Genomic DNA, 17,697 nt, shown 5'->3' with positions numbered 1-17,697 from the left:
TATGATATTGCAGCGTGGGAGGGGAGGAGGAAGAGGATGGAGGGGGGTCAGGGTTTAGGTCAGGGGAGGCTTGATAAACACGGACGTTTCATGAGTTTCTGAATAATGTTTTAATATCTGAGCAGTTTTTTTCTCTGCCTTATTGTCGGGTCAAACGTCTTTCCCACCAGTGAGAGCTTTGCTATTGGCCAGCACCTCTTCTTTTTCCACTGAAAATCCTCCTGCTAGCCAGTAACTTGGTTAAACATGAACTGCGGTTAAACTGGGTGACAGGCGTGTTGAAATATTGAAGGTTGTGTGTTTATGTGTGTGTTCGTGTGTGATAATGTGTGTGTCTGCATATGGGTCAGTTCACATGTGTGTGTGTCTAAGACTCCGCTCTCTTCCCCTCTGCTCCAAGTGTTCTCTTCCTCACTTTTCCCTGATGAGTTGGAAGGCCGGCTCGGTGACAGAAATACGATGGAAAGTCCCTGTATCCCAGAAAGCACTAGGCCAGCCATGTCAGATGGATGGGAGGTGGAGGGCTTCCCCTTGGAACAGGAAGTTAGTTAGGGAGGTGGAGGGCTTCCCCTTGCAACAGGAAGTTAGGTAGGTGGACGGCTTCCCCTTGGAACAGGAAGTTAGGGAGGTGGAGGGCTTCCCCTTGGAACAGGAAGTTAGTTAGGGAGGTGGGGGGCTTCCCCTTGGAACAGGAAGTTAGGAAGGTGGGCTTCCCCTTGGAACAGGAAGTTAGGGAGGTGGAGGGCTTCCCCTTGGAACAGGAAGTTAGTTAGGGAGATGGAGGGCTTCCCCTTGGAACAGGAAGTTAGTTAGGGAGGTGGAGGGCTTCCCCTTGGAACAAGAAGTTAGGGAGGTGGAGGGCTTCCCCTTGGAACAGGAAGTTAGTTAGGGAGGTGGAGGGCTTCCCCTTGGAACAAGAAGTTAGGGAGGTGGAGGGCTTCCCCTTGGAACAGGAAGTTAGTTAAGGAGGTGGAGGGCTTCCCCTTGGAACAGGAAGTTAGGAAGGTGAGCTTCCCCTTGGAACAGGAAGTTAGTTAGGGAGGTGGAGGGCTTCCCCTTGGAACAGGAAGTTAGGGAGGTGGAGGGCTTCACCTTGGAACAGGAAGTTAGTTAGGGAGGTGGAGGGCTTCACCTTGGAACAGGAAGTTAGGAAGGTGGGCTTCCCCTTGGAACAGGAAGTTAGGGGGGTGGAGGGTTTGGTGGGCCAAATAGCATATACTCACCTCTCCAGTCTTTCTCGTCCACTCCAGCTTCTCTCATCCCTCCAGTCTCTTTAGTCGGTCTGTCTCAGTCTACTCCGGTCTCTCCCAGTCTATTTGAACGTCTGCAAACCTCTCCAGCCTCTTATAAACGACCTCAGTAATCAGTGAGGCTGAAGCTTCTGGTGACCCATCCACAGTCTCATAACTCTACTAGACATACATGTCTTAAAGACACACACACACACACACGTTTATAAGAACACACATGCACACACACACATCCCAGCACAAAGCTGAGATTTACTCTGCCACATATCGAACCAAACCACCCACTGATTCAGTTGGGACGCAGAATTGATTAAAGAATGCTGTAATGCTCTCTTGCTTGCATTCACTCTCTCTCACTCTCTCTCTCACGCACACACACATACTTTAATGCATTTAGATTGGCAGTTTATGGTTTAGCCCATAGAACCCTGACAGGTGACTCAGCTAGTTTATACCAGAGTGGTTAAACTAATGGCCCAGAGTAAGTATCGGTAGCTTAGTTTAGCAAACCCCTGTTGGCTGGAGCAGGATAAATGTGCGAGACCACAGCAATACTGTTATTAGACTGCTCATTCTCAGGTTTGTATATCTGTGCGTGTGTCCTGTCCACTGTTTTTGAATCCTACATGCTGCTGGAGACCGCAATGGGCTCTGGTTAATGGAAAGCCAGAGTCACCCCTCTTGTACACACACCCTGGTAAAGATAACAGAAGAAGGCCAGATGACCAGGGTGGAATTAAACTCAAAGTTCCTGTTCTCACACTGATTGTGGTTGGCAGTTTCTCTATTGTTCAAACCGATTTGCGCAATAAGACGGTTCCTTGGTTGTTAAGTTCCTCAGAGCCCCTGGAGTCCTGTCTCCCCTTTGAGGTTCTCCACAGCCCACCATTTCTCACTTCCTTCTACACACACATTGGAGGAAACGCTCTGGAGGGAGGGGCCTCAGACCTCCTCCGCCAATGAGATGTCAGAAGGCGGTGAGGGACTAGGACGAAGGAGTCTAGGAGAGACCTCGGAGGATAAACTGGAACTGTTGAAAACACATCACGGAAGAAAGGAATCGAATCAAAGGATTCACAACGTGAGAAAGTTGTTGTTGAATTTCGCTACATAGTCGATCTGTCTTTAGCCTGGACCTCGTTATGTGTATCCACGAGACTTGTGCTTCTTTGAATGTTCTGCCAAACTGTGCAAAGCACAGCATCTTTAACTGCTTTGGTCTAAGTGACTAGTAACTAAATATTGTGGAGAGTCCCAGATGGTAATATTTGTCGGAGTGTGGAGTGAAGTGTAGATCTGATGTACGTCTTGTCTTGATGCCTCAACTATTCCACTGAGGCAGTCTGAACTTAATGAGAACCAGTCTTGTGTGTGTGTGTGCGTGTCCAGTCTTGTGTGTGTGTGTGTGAGCGTGTCTTCTTCTAACAGCTTGTGGGAGTGTGTTCAACCGTATTCAAATGGGAATGAGCGCCAGGCTCTAACCACTCAGTACCCCGCCAGATCGTTTGATGTTCCGATTCAGCTGCTGTCGGTGACTCCAGACCGACAGATTTTACTGTTCTTTCTAACCAAGACACGAGAAGCCTCTTTTATTGTTTACAATTTGGAGATCTCGTCGGGAGGTCAAAAATACACCTCAGCGACTATTTTAGGCCACGGGTCTAGCTGTGGAGTTGGGTCTGGGGGTGGTGTTGGGTCTGCTTCCAGTGGTGTTGAGTTGAGTCTGTTGTAGTTCTGTCCGTTCAGAACCCAAGGACCTGGACATGGGAGTTGCCTGGAGCTATATTTTGGTATGCAGCCCACAGAACTCCCCACAGGGTGAAGTATTCATGGCTGTTTTTAACTGTCTAAATATTGGTAAGGAAGTCAGCCTTGCAGGACCACTTCTGCGCTACCCACTGACATCACACACACATCAACCCCCTCACCCCAACCCCCCTCCACCACAACCTCCCCTCCCCCTCCCCCCTCTTCACCGGACAGTTGGTGGTGGCCATGAAGACAGCCACTCCAAGAGGGATATTTTGATAGCAGTTTGACCAATATTCAAGGCCAGCTGCCCACTAGTACAGGAACCTCCTCGACCAAAAGTCCTGCCATTAAAACCAAACCTCTCCGTCTGAGAATAGCATTTTGGGCTGCTAACCTACGACCATATCATCCTCTTTATCATAGCTGGGTGGGTCCAAACCACCTTGGCCACAACCCTCACCCCTTCCCACCACCAGCCCCACCCAAGGATGATAATACACACACCACCCCCCCCCCCCCCCCCCCCCCCATAGCCCTAATCATTCTGTTCATTCCTCCACAAGCTCTTTGTCTCTTGACGACTGTGTCAACAACGTCAATTCACACCTGCCCTATCTGCTCGCAAGCCAGTCGTTAATAAGCGGGCGCTGTAGCCTCGGCTTCTCTGCTTCTCTGCTCCCACTTGGGGCATGGAGAACTTTGGCTAGCTTCTGGCCTGATTAAAGCTGCCTCCTGTGGTGTACTGAGGATTTCGTAACTTTTTTTGTTGTTGTCAGAATGTAATAAAACACGTGTCCTTTCGCGAAGAAGTCTAAGGAACGAGTAGACCGACCACACAGTACAACGAGTTTGTGGAGGTGGGCTGGAGAGGGAACGTGCACGAGGCTCAAGGGGGAAGGTGCACGAGTAGAAAAAAGCTGGTCCCGCAGAGTGAGGTCACTCCCGCGAGCGGCGAGCAAACCACTGCAGCGCAAACCGGAGAAGTGCTCGTGCCGCCCATCCCGTCTGCTCCGTCCACAATGAGAACACGCGCGCCAGTGGAATAAGCCAAACAGCGAAGCGTGTTGGAATCTACAACTTTGAGATTTCAGACATACACGTTTTTTATTTGAAAAAATGAATTTTCCTCTTATGCTTTCAATTGTTTTTCAACGTGACGCAAAGTTGGTGCCTGTTTGGGTAGATTAACTCGAACTTTACGCAGCAGCGTTCTGTTTTTACGATTGCGCATTGAATTGCTCCGCATCAGTTTGTATAACCAGGTCATTGAAGTGAGACGACTGTTTTGCAGTTTTGGAGACACCTGTGTGAATCTATCAACAATGTTTTCTTACAAGCTCTACATCTCGTTCCTCGCCGTTACCTGTATGTTCGGGGTGCCTCGCGCCTCGGCCGCGGCGTGCGAGCCCATCCGGATCCCGCTCTGCCGGTCCATGCCGTGGAACATGACCAAGATGCCGAACCACCTCCACCACAGCACCCAGGCTAACGCCGTCCTGGCCATAGAGCAGTTCGAGGGTCTACTTGGCACTGGGTGCAGCGCGGATCTTCTCTTTTTCCTGTGTGCCATGTACGCGCCTATCTGCACCATAGACTTCCAGCACGATCCGATCAAGCCCTGCAAGTCGGTGTGTGAGCGGGCCAAGTGCGGCTGCGAGCCGGTTATGAAACGGTACAACCACACCTGGCCCGAAAGTCTGGCCTGCGAGGACCTGCCGGTATACGACCGAGGAGTGTGCATCTCCCCCGAGGCTATCGTGAAAGCTGAAGGACCCGGTAGGACAGTAAAGTCGGTTTCTCCAGATTTGTCTGTTACTTCTGACTGTTAGTACTGCTGGTATAAATCATTCCTCTCTTTTCCTCAGACAACCCATACTACCAGGACCCGTCCAGGTGCTCTCCAGGTGAGAGAACCAGATGCGTAGGCTAACCCATGTTGGAACCCTGACTGTGTTACCTCAGTATTGCTCCATGCTGACCTGGGTGTCACTATCATGCTTGTTCTGTGCAGAGTCGACCCCTGACTTCCCCATGGACTCCCACAACGTCCACTGCAAAGGAACCAACGGAGGTAAAAGGATGCTGACTAAGTGACACTTCAAGCCGAGTCAGTTACAGTTCTGTTCAGTTTCAAAAGGCTTTTGAATTACTTTTAGATTCCTGTTGAAGTCCTTCCATCAAGGACTGAGACCTGTGGTTAGAGATGGCCTAAGCTTTCTTTTTTGTGGTTTCACAGTGTGTGTGTGTTCGATTGAGGACATGATTCGATTTTGGGGGTCAAAACGTTTTGCTCAACTGTTTGTTATGTGTCGTTTCAGATCGCTGCAAGTGCAAGACAGTCAGACTAGGTCTCAAAACCTACTTAAAGAACAACTACAACTACGGTGAGTCCTCTTTACGATGTCGTCCACAGAACCAGAGGGAGTGTGAACGGGTTCAAGAGGGAGAGAGAGCGAGAGAGAGAGAGAGAGAGAGAGAGAGAGAGAGAGAGAGAGAGAGAGCGAGAGAGAGAGAGAGAGAGAGAGAGAGGGAGAGAGAGAGACAGAGAGAGAGAGTTACGAAGGGAGAGAGAGAGAGAGAGAGAGAGAGAGAGAGAGAGAGAGGGAGAGAGAGGGAGAGAGAGAGAGTTACGAAGGGAGAGAGAGAGAGAGAGAGAGTTACGAAGGGAGAGAGAGAGCTCCGGAGGGAGGGAAAAGAGAAAGCAGAGCTAGAGAACGAAGTGATTCGAGGGAAATACGTCCCTGTCAAACAAATCAGTCAGCGTGACATACGGGCCGGCGAATGAGTATTTACTGTGCCTTAAATCAATCGGCCGCGGTGTAAATGAATCCCAAGCCGCGAATGAACCAGCGTGGCGTCAAGTGAGTTATGTGGAAGTGACTCTCCCGGATGATTCCTAGTGATCCGGGCGCGCGTCAAGGAGATCCGCAGCAGGAGCCACGATCTGAGCGCCATCGTGGAGGTGCGCGACGTGCTTAAGTCCTCGCTGGTCAACATCCCCAGAGACACGGTGACCCTCTACTACAACTCGGGGTGCCTCTGTCCTCCTCTCGCCGCCAACGAGGAGTACATCATCCTGGGCTACGAGAACGAGGAGAGATCTCGGTCAGCACCACACGCACACACACACACATTCTCCTGTGTGCGTCTGAGACGTTTTTTTGAGTGTCGAAGACATCTGTCTGTTTCTCCTACGTGTGTGTGTCTCCCTTACACGTGTGTGTATCTGTCTTTCCCTCATGTGTGTGTGTGTGTTGGTCTGACCCTCACACACGTGTGTGTGTGTCCTGCAGGCTGCTGCTGATTGAAGGCTCCATCGTGCAGAAGTGGAGGGACAGGATGGGACGTAAAGTCAAGGTAAGGAGATCAGTCCTACAGGCTGGGGTAGGTGATATCCAGGAGGTACAACACTCCCTGGGCTGACTGGATCCATGTGGGATGCTTCTCCAAGCTACGATCTGTGGTAGTACGTGGTGGTTGGACAGTTTACACAACTTCCTTGTTTTTCCTCTCCAAGTCGTACTCAGTGGCGGGTGGGGGAGTTCTGTCTGCCCAAAGAGAGTGGATTGGTCAGCCGGCCTAGGCCCTGCAGCCACTGCCAGCAGATCTCAAGAGGGGAGGGGAGAGGGGGGAGGAGAGAAGGGGGGGGAGACAAAGGTACCAGTGTCAGGGTCAGCGCCCCGACAGCATGGCCAACTCACTTGACGTCAAACACACAGATTAGGGTGTGCAGTCTGGTTTGTTTCTGTGAGCTCTCGATTGACATCTGTGTGTGTGTGTGTGTGTGTGCAGCGATGGGACCAGGTGCTGCGTGACCAGAGCAGAGGGAGCTCAGGGAAAGGGGCGGCGAGGCGAGGCCGTTACTGAAACCGACGGGTCGCGATGCGTCGCAAGACCCGACCTGAAGACGAACGAGAAGACTCGACTCGAACTGAGAAATTGCACTATTGCACGTTCATTTGGATTCCTCGTTGTCCCGTTATAATGAGTTGTAGCTGAATGTAGATTTTTGTAGCTGTTGCCGTTGGAATTGTATTTGTTCGTCGTTCGTTTATTTTTTTTTGAAATTTTTCTTTTCCATATCTTTGCACGAACGTCATGTTCCTTTAGCTGTGCTGCGTTGTGGGTTTGCGTGTGTATGTGTGTGTCTCTGTGTGTCTCTGTGTGTGTTTGTGTGTGGGTGTTTAGCGTGATAGGTTGTTGTGACGAGGCGGAGCTGGAAGCACTCTAAAGAAGAAACGAATGTTGACGTTGGAGTCCTCTGGATGTCAGAGGCTCCAACTCACAGGAAAAAGGATGTGATGTCATCTGTCAACCGCTGAATGTACCGAATGAAAGCTCCACCACAGAGGACAAACCTCTTTGTAGAGGACTGACATGTCGGGGTGTAAAGGCTCAAGGGGGGTTGGGGCGGGCGGTCGGGGGCTAAGCTGGAGGACATGAGGCGATATGTGTGATGTGTAATGGCTGTAATGTGTCTCAATGTGTCTTCCAGAGGGGATGAGTTGACTATTTTCAGAACATACCTATATACAGTACCTGTCTCTGATGCTACCAGCCTGTCTGAGCTGTAGGTCGGATCTGTCTTTAATAAACATGTCTGCCAGGCGTCTCCACCAACTCCATCCAGCCTCCGTCTATTTGTCTTGTCTGTCTATCCTAAAATCATCCCAAGTCACCCCTGCTCATCTTCCAGTCCCAGTGGATATATAGATGGTTTGATTTCAGTCAGAAATGAAAGAAAAAAACAAAATGCAATAATTGACAGAATTCCAACAGTTGCCCGCGAAACCTGTCAAACAATGACTGTAAGCACGGAAACTGAGACGGGCCATAGCAGTTTCCCAAATCTGGATTCACTCCACACACACACACACTTATCCTCACTCCACAACACAGCCACACGCACCCCGCTCTCTCTCTCTCTCCCTCTCTCTCTCTCTCTCTCTCTCTCTCTCTCTATGCAGGGATGTTCTCCCGTATGTTTGTGTTGCATGGTGTGTTCTGTGGGAGCGATGAGGTCATATCTGATTAATGCATAAACAAGCAGAACAGCACACACACGCAGTTGGGTGAGAGTGTGTGTGTGTGAAGGCAGGTGTGTGTGTGTGTTTGAGGCGGGCGCTGGTGGCGGTCTGTGGGATGTTTATGAGATCATTAACACTAACGCTTTATTTACGATGACAGATGAGGATGGTGTGCTCACTGCCATTGGCTTTGGGAGGACTCCATCCGAACCCCCCCACCCCAACACAACATGGTTTACTGCCACCTGACACGACACACAAACCCTCCCCAGGTTTCTGTAACCCAGAGGAATTATGGTTCACGTTGAACAGCCTACAGGCAGCAGTCCTGCAGAGGTATAAATCTGCAGGCCCTCCAGATCCTCCCCCCCTCCCCTCACCCTTCCCTCCCCTCTCCATGCAATGGCCTAGCAAACTGACCTAGCAGGTCTCTCTCCGCCAGACTAGCAGGCAGACCAGCAGGTAGACCAGCCTGTTCCCGCTGTTGACTGGGAGCCAGAAGGAATCACTGACCTGCTCATTTCACACCATGAAGAACTGCTGACAAGGAAAACTGTCCTTCTGGGCCTCCTTCCTCCCCTCGCCTTTCATTTCCTGTCCCCGCGCCTAGCCAGGCCTTATCAGAACCATCTGTTGAGCCTCCAGCAGGAGTCCCATCGGAGCAGTCTGAAGGGCCGTGACGTGGACGAGCCGGGTGGCTTCTCTACTTAGCATAGAACCCAGACAGGAGACACTGACTCTGGAGCACAGCCACACCTGACTGGACACATGACTGACTCGAAGCTTCCGCAGGAGCGGCCACCGCGGTGGGCCTTTCCGTCGGCTGCGACCGCCTCCGCCAGACTGAGTTATGGGCGCTCCAATAAACAGATTTAGCGAGGTTTACTCGCAGTTCTTTTTATGCTCGACTCTTTCAGAGAAGTATTTGTGGGGTTGCCAGACAATGTTATAAAAGCCTTTTACGGCTTTATTTATTTGACAGAGACAGTGAGAGGGTGACAGGAGCAAGGAGAGAGACAGAGGGGATGGCTTGTGTCAAGGCCTCAGGCCAGGGTCTTGAGTTGAGGCCTCAGCCCAAGCGATGCACTCTCTGCACAGGGAGCCACACCAGGGCGCGCCCCAGGTGGTGGTCTCATCGTGTGGACTTTCGATGAAGAACTATTTGGGTCTGGAATACTTTCTTTGTCAGTTGTGTGGGCCTGTGTGTCTGTCAGATGTGTGTATGATGTGTGTGGTCTTCACGGTGTCTGTGTGTGTGTGTCTCTCAATTGTGTGTCTGATGTGTGCATCAGTTATGTTTGTCAGATGTGTGTGTGTGTCAGATCAGAGTGTAATGTGTGTGTCAGTTGAGTCTGTGTGTGATGTGTGTGCGATGTGTGTGAGATGTGTGTGTGTGTGATGCGTTTGTGTGTGTACGTGTGTGTGTATGTGCGTCTCCAGCCCAGCTCGCCCCCGGTGTGTTCTGACCTCCGCTGGCAGCCTGTCCCTGCTTCTCCCTGATGCCTGGGTATTCTTGTGTTTCCCAGGTCTACCGAGTCCAACAAGACTCATTAAAGTTTGCACGCAAGCGATCGCTCCCCGTCAGAGGCAAGCCAGAGCCCTCTGCTGCCCAGCCCAGCCCAGGGCCCTCTGCTGCCCAGCCCAGCCTAGCCCAGCCCAGGGCCCTCTGCTGCCCAGCCCAGCCCAGCCCAACCCAGAGCCCTCTGCTGCCCAGCCCAGCCCAGCCCCCTCTGCTGCCCAGCCCAGCCCAGCCCAGAGCCCTCTGCTGCCCAGCCCAGCCCCCTCTGCTGCCCAGCCCAGCCCAGCCCAGAGCCCTCTGCTGCCCAGCCCAGCCCAGACCCCTCTGCTGCCCTGCCCAACCCAGAGCCCTCTGCTGCCCAGCCCAGCCCAGAGCCCTCTGCTGCCCAGCCCAGCCCAGCCCAGAGCCCTCTGCTGCCCAGCCCAGCCCAGCCCCCTCTGCTGCCCAGCCCAGCCCAGGGCCCTCTGCTGCCCAGCCCAGCCTAGCCCAGCCCAGGGCCCTCTGCTGCCCAGCCCAGCCCAGCCCAACCCAGAGCCCTCTGCTGCCCAGCCCAGCCCAGCCCCCTCTGCTGCCCAGCCCAGCCCAGCCCAGAGCCCTCTGCTGCCCAGCCCAGCCCAGCCCCCTCTGCTGCCCAGCCCAGCCCAGCCCAGAGCCCTCTGCTGCCCAGCCCAGCCCAGACCCCTCTGCTGCCCTGCCCAACCCAGAGCCCTCTGCTGCCCAGCCCAGCCCAGAGCCCTCTGCTGCCCAGCCCAGCCCAGCCCAGAGCCCTCTGCTGCCCAGCCCAGCCCAGCCCCCTCTGCTGCCCAGCCCAGCCCAGGGTCCTCTGCTGCCCAGCCCAGCCCAGCCCAGAGCCCTCTGCTGCCCAGCCCAGCCCAGGGTCCTCTGCTGCCCTGCCCCGCCCAGCCCCCTCTGCTGCCCAGCCCAGCCCAGAGCCCTCTGCTGCCCAGCCCAGCCCAGCCCCCTCTGCTGCCCTGCCCCACCCAGCCCAGCCCCCTCTGCTGCCCAGCCCAGCCCAGAGCCCTCTGCTGCCCAGCCCAGCCCAGGGTCCTCTGCTGCCCTGCCCCACCCAGCCCAGCCCAGGGTCCTCTGCTGCCCAGCCTAGCCCAGCCCAGCCCAGGGCCCTCTGCTGCCCAGCCTAGCCCAGCCCAACCCAGCCCCCTCTGCTGCCCAGCCCAGCCCAGGGTCCTCTGCTGCCCTGCCCCGCCCAGCCCAGCCCAGCCCAGAGCCCTCTGCTGCCCAGCCCAGCCCAGCCCCCTCTGCTGCCCAGCCCAGCCCAGAGCCCTCTGCTGCCCAGCCCAGCCCAGCCCCCTCTGCTGCCCAGCCCAACCCAGAGCCCTCTGCTGCCCAGCCCAGCCCAGGGCCCTCTGCTGCCCAGCCCAGCCCAGAGCCCTCTGCTGCCCAGCCCAGCCCAGCCCCCTCTGCTGCCCAGCCCAGCCCAGCCCCCTCTGCTGCCCAGCCCAGCCCAGAGCCCTCTGCTGCCCAGCCCAACCCAGCCCCCTCTGCTGCCCAGCACAGCCCAGCCCAGAGCCCTCTGCTGCCCAGCCCAACCCAGAGCCCTCTGCTGCCCAGCCCAACCCAGAGCCCTCTGCTGCCCAGCCCAGCCCAGAGCCCTCTGCTGCCCAGCCCAGCCCAGCCCCCTCTGCTGCCCAGCCCAGCCCAGCCCCCTCTGCTGCCCAGCCCAGCCCAGGGTCCTCTGCTGCCCAGCCCAGCCCAGCCCAGAGCCCTCTGCTGCCCAGCCCAGCCCAGCCCAGAGCCCTCTGCTGCCCAGCCCAGCCCCCTCTGCTGCCCAGCCCAGCCCAGGGTCCTCTGCTGCCCTGCCCCGCCCAGCCCAGCCCAGAGCCCTCTGCTGCCCAGCCCAGCCCAGCCCCCTCTGCTGCCCAGCCCAGCCCAGAGCCCTCTGCTGCCCAGCCCAGCCCAGCCCCCTCTGCTGCCCGGCCCAGCCCAGCCCCCTCTGCTGCCCAGCCCAACCCAGCCCAGAGCCCTCTGCTGCCCAGCCCAGCCCAGGGTCCTCTGCTGCCCTGCCCCGCCCAGCCCCCTCTGCTGCCCAGCCCAGCCCAGAGCCCTCTGCTGCCCAGCCCAGCCCAGGGTCCTCTGCTGCCCTGCCCCACCCAGCCCAGGGTCCTCTGCTGCCCAGCCTAGCCCAGCCCAGCCCAGGGCCCTCTGCTGCCCAGCCTAGCCCAGCCCAACCCAGCCCCCTCTGCTGCCCAGCCCAGCCCAGGGTCCTCTGCTGCCCAGCCCAGCCCAGCCCAGAGCCCTCTGCTGCCCAGCCCAGCCCAGCCCAGAGCCCTCTGCTGCCCAGCCCAGCCCAGCCCCCTCTGCTGCCCAGCCCAGCCCAGGGTCCTCTGCTGCCCTGCCCAGCCCAGGGTCCTCTGCTGCCCTGCCCCGCCCAGCCCCCTCTGCTGCCCAGCCCAGCCCAGAGCCCTCTGCTGCCCAGCCCAGCCCAGGGTCCTCTGCTGCCCTGCCCCACCCAGCCCAGGGTCCTCTGCTGCCCAGCCTAGCCCAGCCCAGCCCAGCCCCCTCTGCTGCCCAGCCCAGCCCAGAGCCCTCTGCTGCCCAGCCCAGCCCAGCCCCCTCTGCTGCCCGGCCCAGCCCAGCCCCCTCTGCTGCCCAGCCCAACCCAGCCCAGAGCCCTCTGCTGCCCAGCCCAGCCCAGGGTCCTCTGCTGCCCTGCCCCGCCCAGCCCCCTCTGCTGCCCAGCCCAGCCCAGAGCCCTCTGCTGCCCAGCCCAGCCCAGGGTCCTCTGCTGCCCTGCCCCACCCAGCCCAGGGTCCTCTGCTGCCCAGCCTAGCCCAGCCCAGCCCAGGGCCCTCTGCTGCCCAGCCTAGCCCAGCCCAACCCAGCCCCCTCTGCTGCCCAGCCCAGCCCAGGGTCCTCTGCTGCCCTGCCCCGCCCAGCCCAGCCCAGAGCCCTCTGCTGCCCAGCCCAGCCCAGCCCCCTCTGCTGCCCAGCCCAGCCCAGCCCAGAGCCCTCTGCTGCCCAGCCCAGCCCAGCCCCCTCTGCTGCCCAGCCCAGCCCAGGGTCCTTTGCTGCCCTGCCCCGCCCAGCCCAGCCCACAGCCCTCTGCTGCCCAGCCCAGCCCAGCCCCCTCTGCTGCCCAGCCCAGCCCAGAGCCCTCTGCTGCCCAGCCCAGCCCAGCCCCCTCTGCTGCCCGGCCCAGCCCAGCCCCCTCTGCTGCCCAGCCCAACCCAGCCCAGAGCCCTCTGCTGCCCAGCCCAGCCCAGGGTCCTCTGCTGCCCTGCCCCGCCCAGCCCCCTCTGCTGCCCAGCCCAGCCCAGAGCCCTCTGCTGCCCAGCCCAGCCCAGGGTCCTCTGCTGCCCTGCCCCACCCAGCCCAGGGTCCTCTGCTGCCCAGCCTAGCCCAGCCCAGCCCAGGGCCCTCTGCTGCCCAGCCTAGCCCAGCCCAACCCAGCCCCCTCTGCTGCCCAGCCCAGCCCAGGGTCCTCTGCTGCCCTGCCCCGCCCAGCCCAGCCCAGAGCCCTCTGCTGCCCAGCCCAGCCCAGCCCCCTCTGCTGCCCAGCCCAGCCCAGCCCAGAGCCCTCTGCTGCCCATCCCAGCCCAGCCCCCTCTGCTGCCCAGCCCAGCCCAGGGTCCTTTGCTGCCCTGCCCCGCCCAGCCCAGCCCACAGCCCTCTGCTGCCCAGCCCAGCCCAGCCCAGAGCCCTCTACTGCCCAGCCCAGGGTCCTCTGCTGCCCAGTCCAACCCAGTTACACAGGAGTTCCCATAAACATCATTAGTGATCAGCTCCAGTATTTACATGATAAGGAGAATTCTCTTACACAGTCTCGGGGTGTACCACCCCTTTCCACCACCACCATCACCCCTCCCCTACCCTACCCCCCCTCTCCTCCACCCCCGTCTCTCCAGCTCTCTGCCTCCAGTAGAAAAATCTTTCGTTTAGATTCTCTTGGCAGCGACGCGATTGGAGCACAGTGCCCTGCTAACCAATTTCTCTACAATCTCATGTTATGTTTTCTCAGCTGCAGTTGCCATGAGAGAAATGTTTTCAAGAAGGCTTTAGAGCTATTACCCCCCCCCTCCCACACCGCACACACACACACACACACACCTACTGTATATATATAGAAGTACACACTTACATACACAGTCAGGACTTGCCAGTTAGGGCTTTTCTTGCAGACGTAATGCTTTACAGTTTACACAGCCAACACAAGCCCCACAGTCTACAGCTCGAGAATATGTGTGTGTGTGTGTGTGTGTGTGTGTGTGTGGAGGTGCAGGGTGGAAAGGGGGGGGGGGGGCTGTGTACATACATTTGTGTGCACATGGATATGCACATGTGTGTAAGAGGGCCCTAATCAACAAACCTTGTCCATTACCCAGCTGGGGTCCCAGCCCCAAACAGAATGCTGCCAAAGATCCAGGTGTTGAGAACTAGTTAGTAGACAGTTTGTAGGCAATTAGTAGCTAGTTAGGAGCATGGAGGTTAATCCGTTTTACGGGCATGTTAATAGAGAGGCAGTCAGACACCTGGTGGAGAGAACCCAGCAGCTTTACTGCAGACCCCTGGGGTGCATGACACACACACACACGCACACACACACGCTGGAACCCATTAACACCACAGGTCTCCCCTGGGAGTCATGTAGGCTTCACCTAGGGTAGCACACACACACACACACTCTCTCTCACGCAGACACAAACTCACGTACACAATAAGACACACTAACATACACAAACTCTCACATATGCACACACACACACACACTTACACACCCACACACATCTTTGCGTGGGAATCTTTCTGCTGCCAGTCCAGAGCTGTGCACTTCTCAACAAATTGATCTCAAAGGTGGCCATAAAACCTCACCTTTCAGGTTTACTGTCATGTAATGGAATCCCAAAGTTTGGAACGCCGATCTCAATCCAAAATGCATGTTTTATGGTGCTGTCTAATGACGTGGGCCTTTTAAGTTGACTGTGGGTTTTCCGTGAACTTCACAGTTGCCCTCGTAAAAGTCAAACTGTGGTTACAAGGTGTTACAGGCCTGTGACGCCAGAGCAGCAGAGGGCAGTGCCAACCGAGCCAGCACCGACACGCACCCACCCACACACACACGCACCAACACTCGAGCATGCACCCACCCACACACACACGCACCAACACTCGAGCATGCACCCACCCACACACACACGCACCAACACTCGAGCATGCACCCACCCACACACACACACGCACCAACACTCGAGCATGCACCCACCCACACACACACGCACCAACACTCGAGCATGCACCCACCCACACACACACGCACGCACCAACACTCGAGCATGCACCCACCCACACACACACGCACCAACACTCGAGCATGCACCCACCCACACACACACGCACCAACACTCGAGCATGCACCCACCCACACACACACGCACCAACACTCGAGCATGCACCCACCCACACACACACGCACCAACACTCGAGCATGCACCCACCCACACACACACGCACCAACACTCGAGCATGCACCCACCCACACACACACGCACCAACACTCGAGCATGCACCCACCCACACACACACGCACCAACACTCGAGCATGCACCCACCCACACACACACGCACCAACACTCGAGCATGCACCCACCCACACACACACGCACCAACACTCGAGCATGCACCCACCCACACACACACGCACCAACACTCGAGCATGCACCCACCCACACACACACGCACCAACACTCGAGCATGCACCCACCCACACACACACGCACCAACACTCGAGCATGCACCCACCCACACACACACGCACCAACACTCGAGCATGCACCCACCCACACACACACACGCACCAACACTCGAGCATGCACCCACCCACACACACACGCACCAACACTCGAGCATGCACCCACCCACACACACACGCACCAACACTCGAGCATGCACCCACCCACACACACACGCACCAACACTCGAGCATGCACCCACCCACACACACACGCACCAACACTCGAGCATGCACCCACCCACACACACACGCACCAACACTCGAGCATGCACCCACCCACACACACACGCACCAACACTCGAGCATGCACCCACCCACACACACACACGCACCAACACTCGAGCATGCACCCACCCACACACACACGCACCAACACTCGAGCATGCACCCACCCACACACACACGCACGCACCAACACTCGAGCATGCACCCACCCACACACACACGCACCAACACTCGAGCATGCACCCACCCACACACACACGCACCAACACTCGAGCATGCACCCACCCACACACACACGCACCAACACTCGAGCATGCACCCACCCACACACACACACACACACCAACACTCGAGCATGCACCCACCCACACACACACGCACCAACACTCGAGCATGCACCCACCCACACACACACGCACCAACACTCGAGCATGCACCCACCCACACACACACGCACCAACACTCGAGCATGCACCCACCCACACACACACGCACCAACACTCGAGCATGCACCCACCCACACACACACGCACCAACACTCGAGCATGCACCCACCCACACACACACGCACCAACACTCGAGCATGCACCCACCCACACACACACGCACCAACACTCGAGCATGCACCCACCCACACACACACGCACCAACACTCGAGCATGCACCCACCCACACACACACGCACCAACACTCGAGCATGCACCCACCCACACACACACGCACCAACACTCGAGCATGCACCCACCCACACACACACACGCACCAACACTCGAGCATGCACCCACCCACACACACACGCACCAACACTCGAGCATGCACCCACCCACACACACACACGCACCAACACTCGAGCATGCACCCACCCACACACACACGCACCAACACTCGAGCATGCACCCACCCACACACACACACACGCACCAACACTCGAGCATGCACCCACCCACACACACACGCACCAACACTCGAGCACCCACCCACCCACCCACCCACACGCACCAACACTCGAGCATGCACCCACCCACACACACACACACACACACACACCAACACTCGAGCATGCACCCACCCCACACACACACACACCAACACTCGAGCATGCACCCACCCACACACACACGCACCAACACTCGAGCATGCACCCACCCACCCACACACACACGCACCAACACCCACCCACCCACACACACACGCACCAACACTCGAGCATGCACCCACCCACACACACACACACCAACACTCGAGCATGCACCAACACTCACCCACCCACCCACACACACGCACCAACACTCGAGCATGCACCCACCCACACACACACGCACCAACACTCGAGCATGCACCCACCCACACACACACACGCACCAACACTCGAGCATGCACCCACCCACACACACACGCACCAACACTCGAGCATGCACCCACCCACACACACACGCACCAACACTCGAGCATGCACCCACCCACACACACACGCACCAACACTCGAGCATGCACCCACCCACACACACACGCACCAACACTCGAGCATGCACCCACCCACACACACACGCACCAACACTCGAGCATGCACCCACCACACACACACACATGCACCCACCCACACACACACGCACCAACACTCGAGCATGCACCCACCCACACACACACGCACCAACACTCGAGCATGCACCCACCCACACACACACGCACCAACACTCGAGCATGCACCCACCCACACACACACGCACCAACACTCGAGCATGCACCCACCCACACACACACGCACCAACACTCGAGCATGCACCCACCCACACACACACGCACCAACACTCGAGCATGCACCCACCCACACACACACGCACCAACACTCGAGCATGCACCCACCCACACACACACGCACCAACACTCGAGCATGCACCCACCCACACACACACGCACCAACACTCGAGCCACCCACACACACACACGCACCAACACTCGAGCATGCACCCACCCACACACACACGCACCAACACTCGAGCATGCACCCACCCACACACACACGCACCAACACTCGAGCATGCACCCACCCACCCACACACACACGCACCAACACTCGAGCATGCACCCACCCACACACACACGCACCAACACTCGAGCATGCACCCACCCACACACACACGCACCAACACTCGAGCATGCACCCACCCACACACACAC

At 57.5% G+C, this 17,697-nt stretch overlaps 1 protein-coding gene across 1 annotated transcript; it reads left to right on the top strand.

Annotated features, from left to right (window-relative positions):
- Nucleotides 1-3,715: 3,715 nt before the first annotated feature.
- Nucleotides 3,716-7,622, top strand: frzb (frizzled related protein). The gene is made up of 7 exons (XM_047046646.1): nucleotides 3,716-4,778; nucleotides 4,868-4,906; nucleotides 5,014-5,073; nucleotides 5,321-5,386; nucleotides 5,903-6,107; nucleotides 6,296-6,359; nucleotides 6,795-7,622. The coding sequence occupies exons 1-7, from the start codon at nucleotides 4,325-4,327 to the stop codon at nucleotides 6,867-6,869; spliced, it is 963 nt and encodes a 320-aa protein (XP_046902602.1). The 5' UTR covers nucleotides 3,716-4,324; the 3' UTR covers nucleotides 6,870-7,622.
- Nucleotides 7,623-17,697: the final 10,075 nt, after the last annotated feature.

This window comes from Hypomesus transpacificus, chromosome 23 (genome assembly GCF_021917145.1).
Source record: "Hypomesus transpacificus isolate Combined female chromosome 23, fHypTra1, whole genome shotgun sequence".
In the NCBI taxonomy this organism is placed as follows: Eukaryota; Metazoa; Chordata; class Actinopteri; order Osmeriformes; family Osmeridae; genus Hypomesus; species Hypomesus transpacificus.
This window is presented reverse-complemented; position numbering and strand designations above follow the sequence as displayed.

What these genes read in the sequence shown, in the direction of transcription:
- frzb (XM_047046646.1), top strand. Translation starts at nt 4,325, where the DNA reads ATGTTTTCTTACAAGCTCTACATCTCGTTCCTCGCCGTTACCTGTATG. An exon ending in CTGCAAAGGAACCAACGGAG is followed by an intron (nt 5,074 to 5,320) that starts GTAAAAGGATGC and finishes GTGTCGTTTCAG; the next exon opens with ATCGCTGCAAGTGCAAGACA. An exon ending in GGATGGGACGTAAAGTCAAG is followed by an intron (nt 6,360 to 6,794) that starts GTAAGGAGATCA and finishes GTGTGTGTGCAG; the next exon opens with CGATGGGACCAGGTGCTGCG.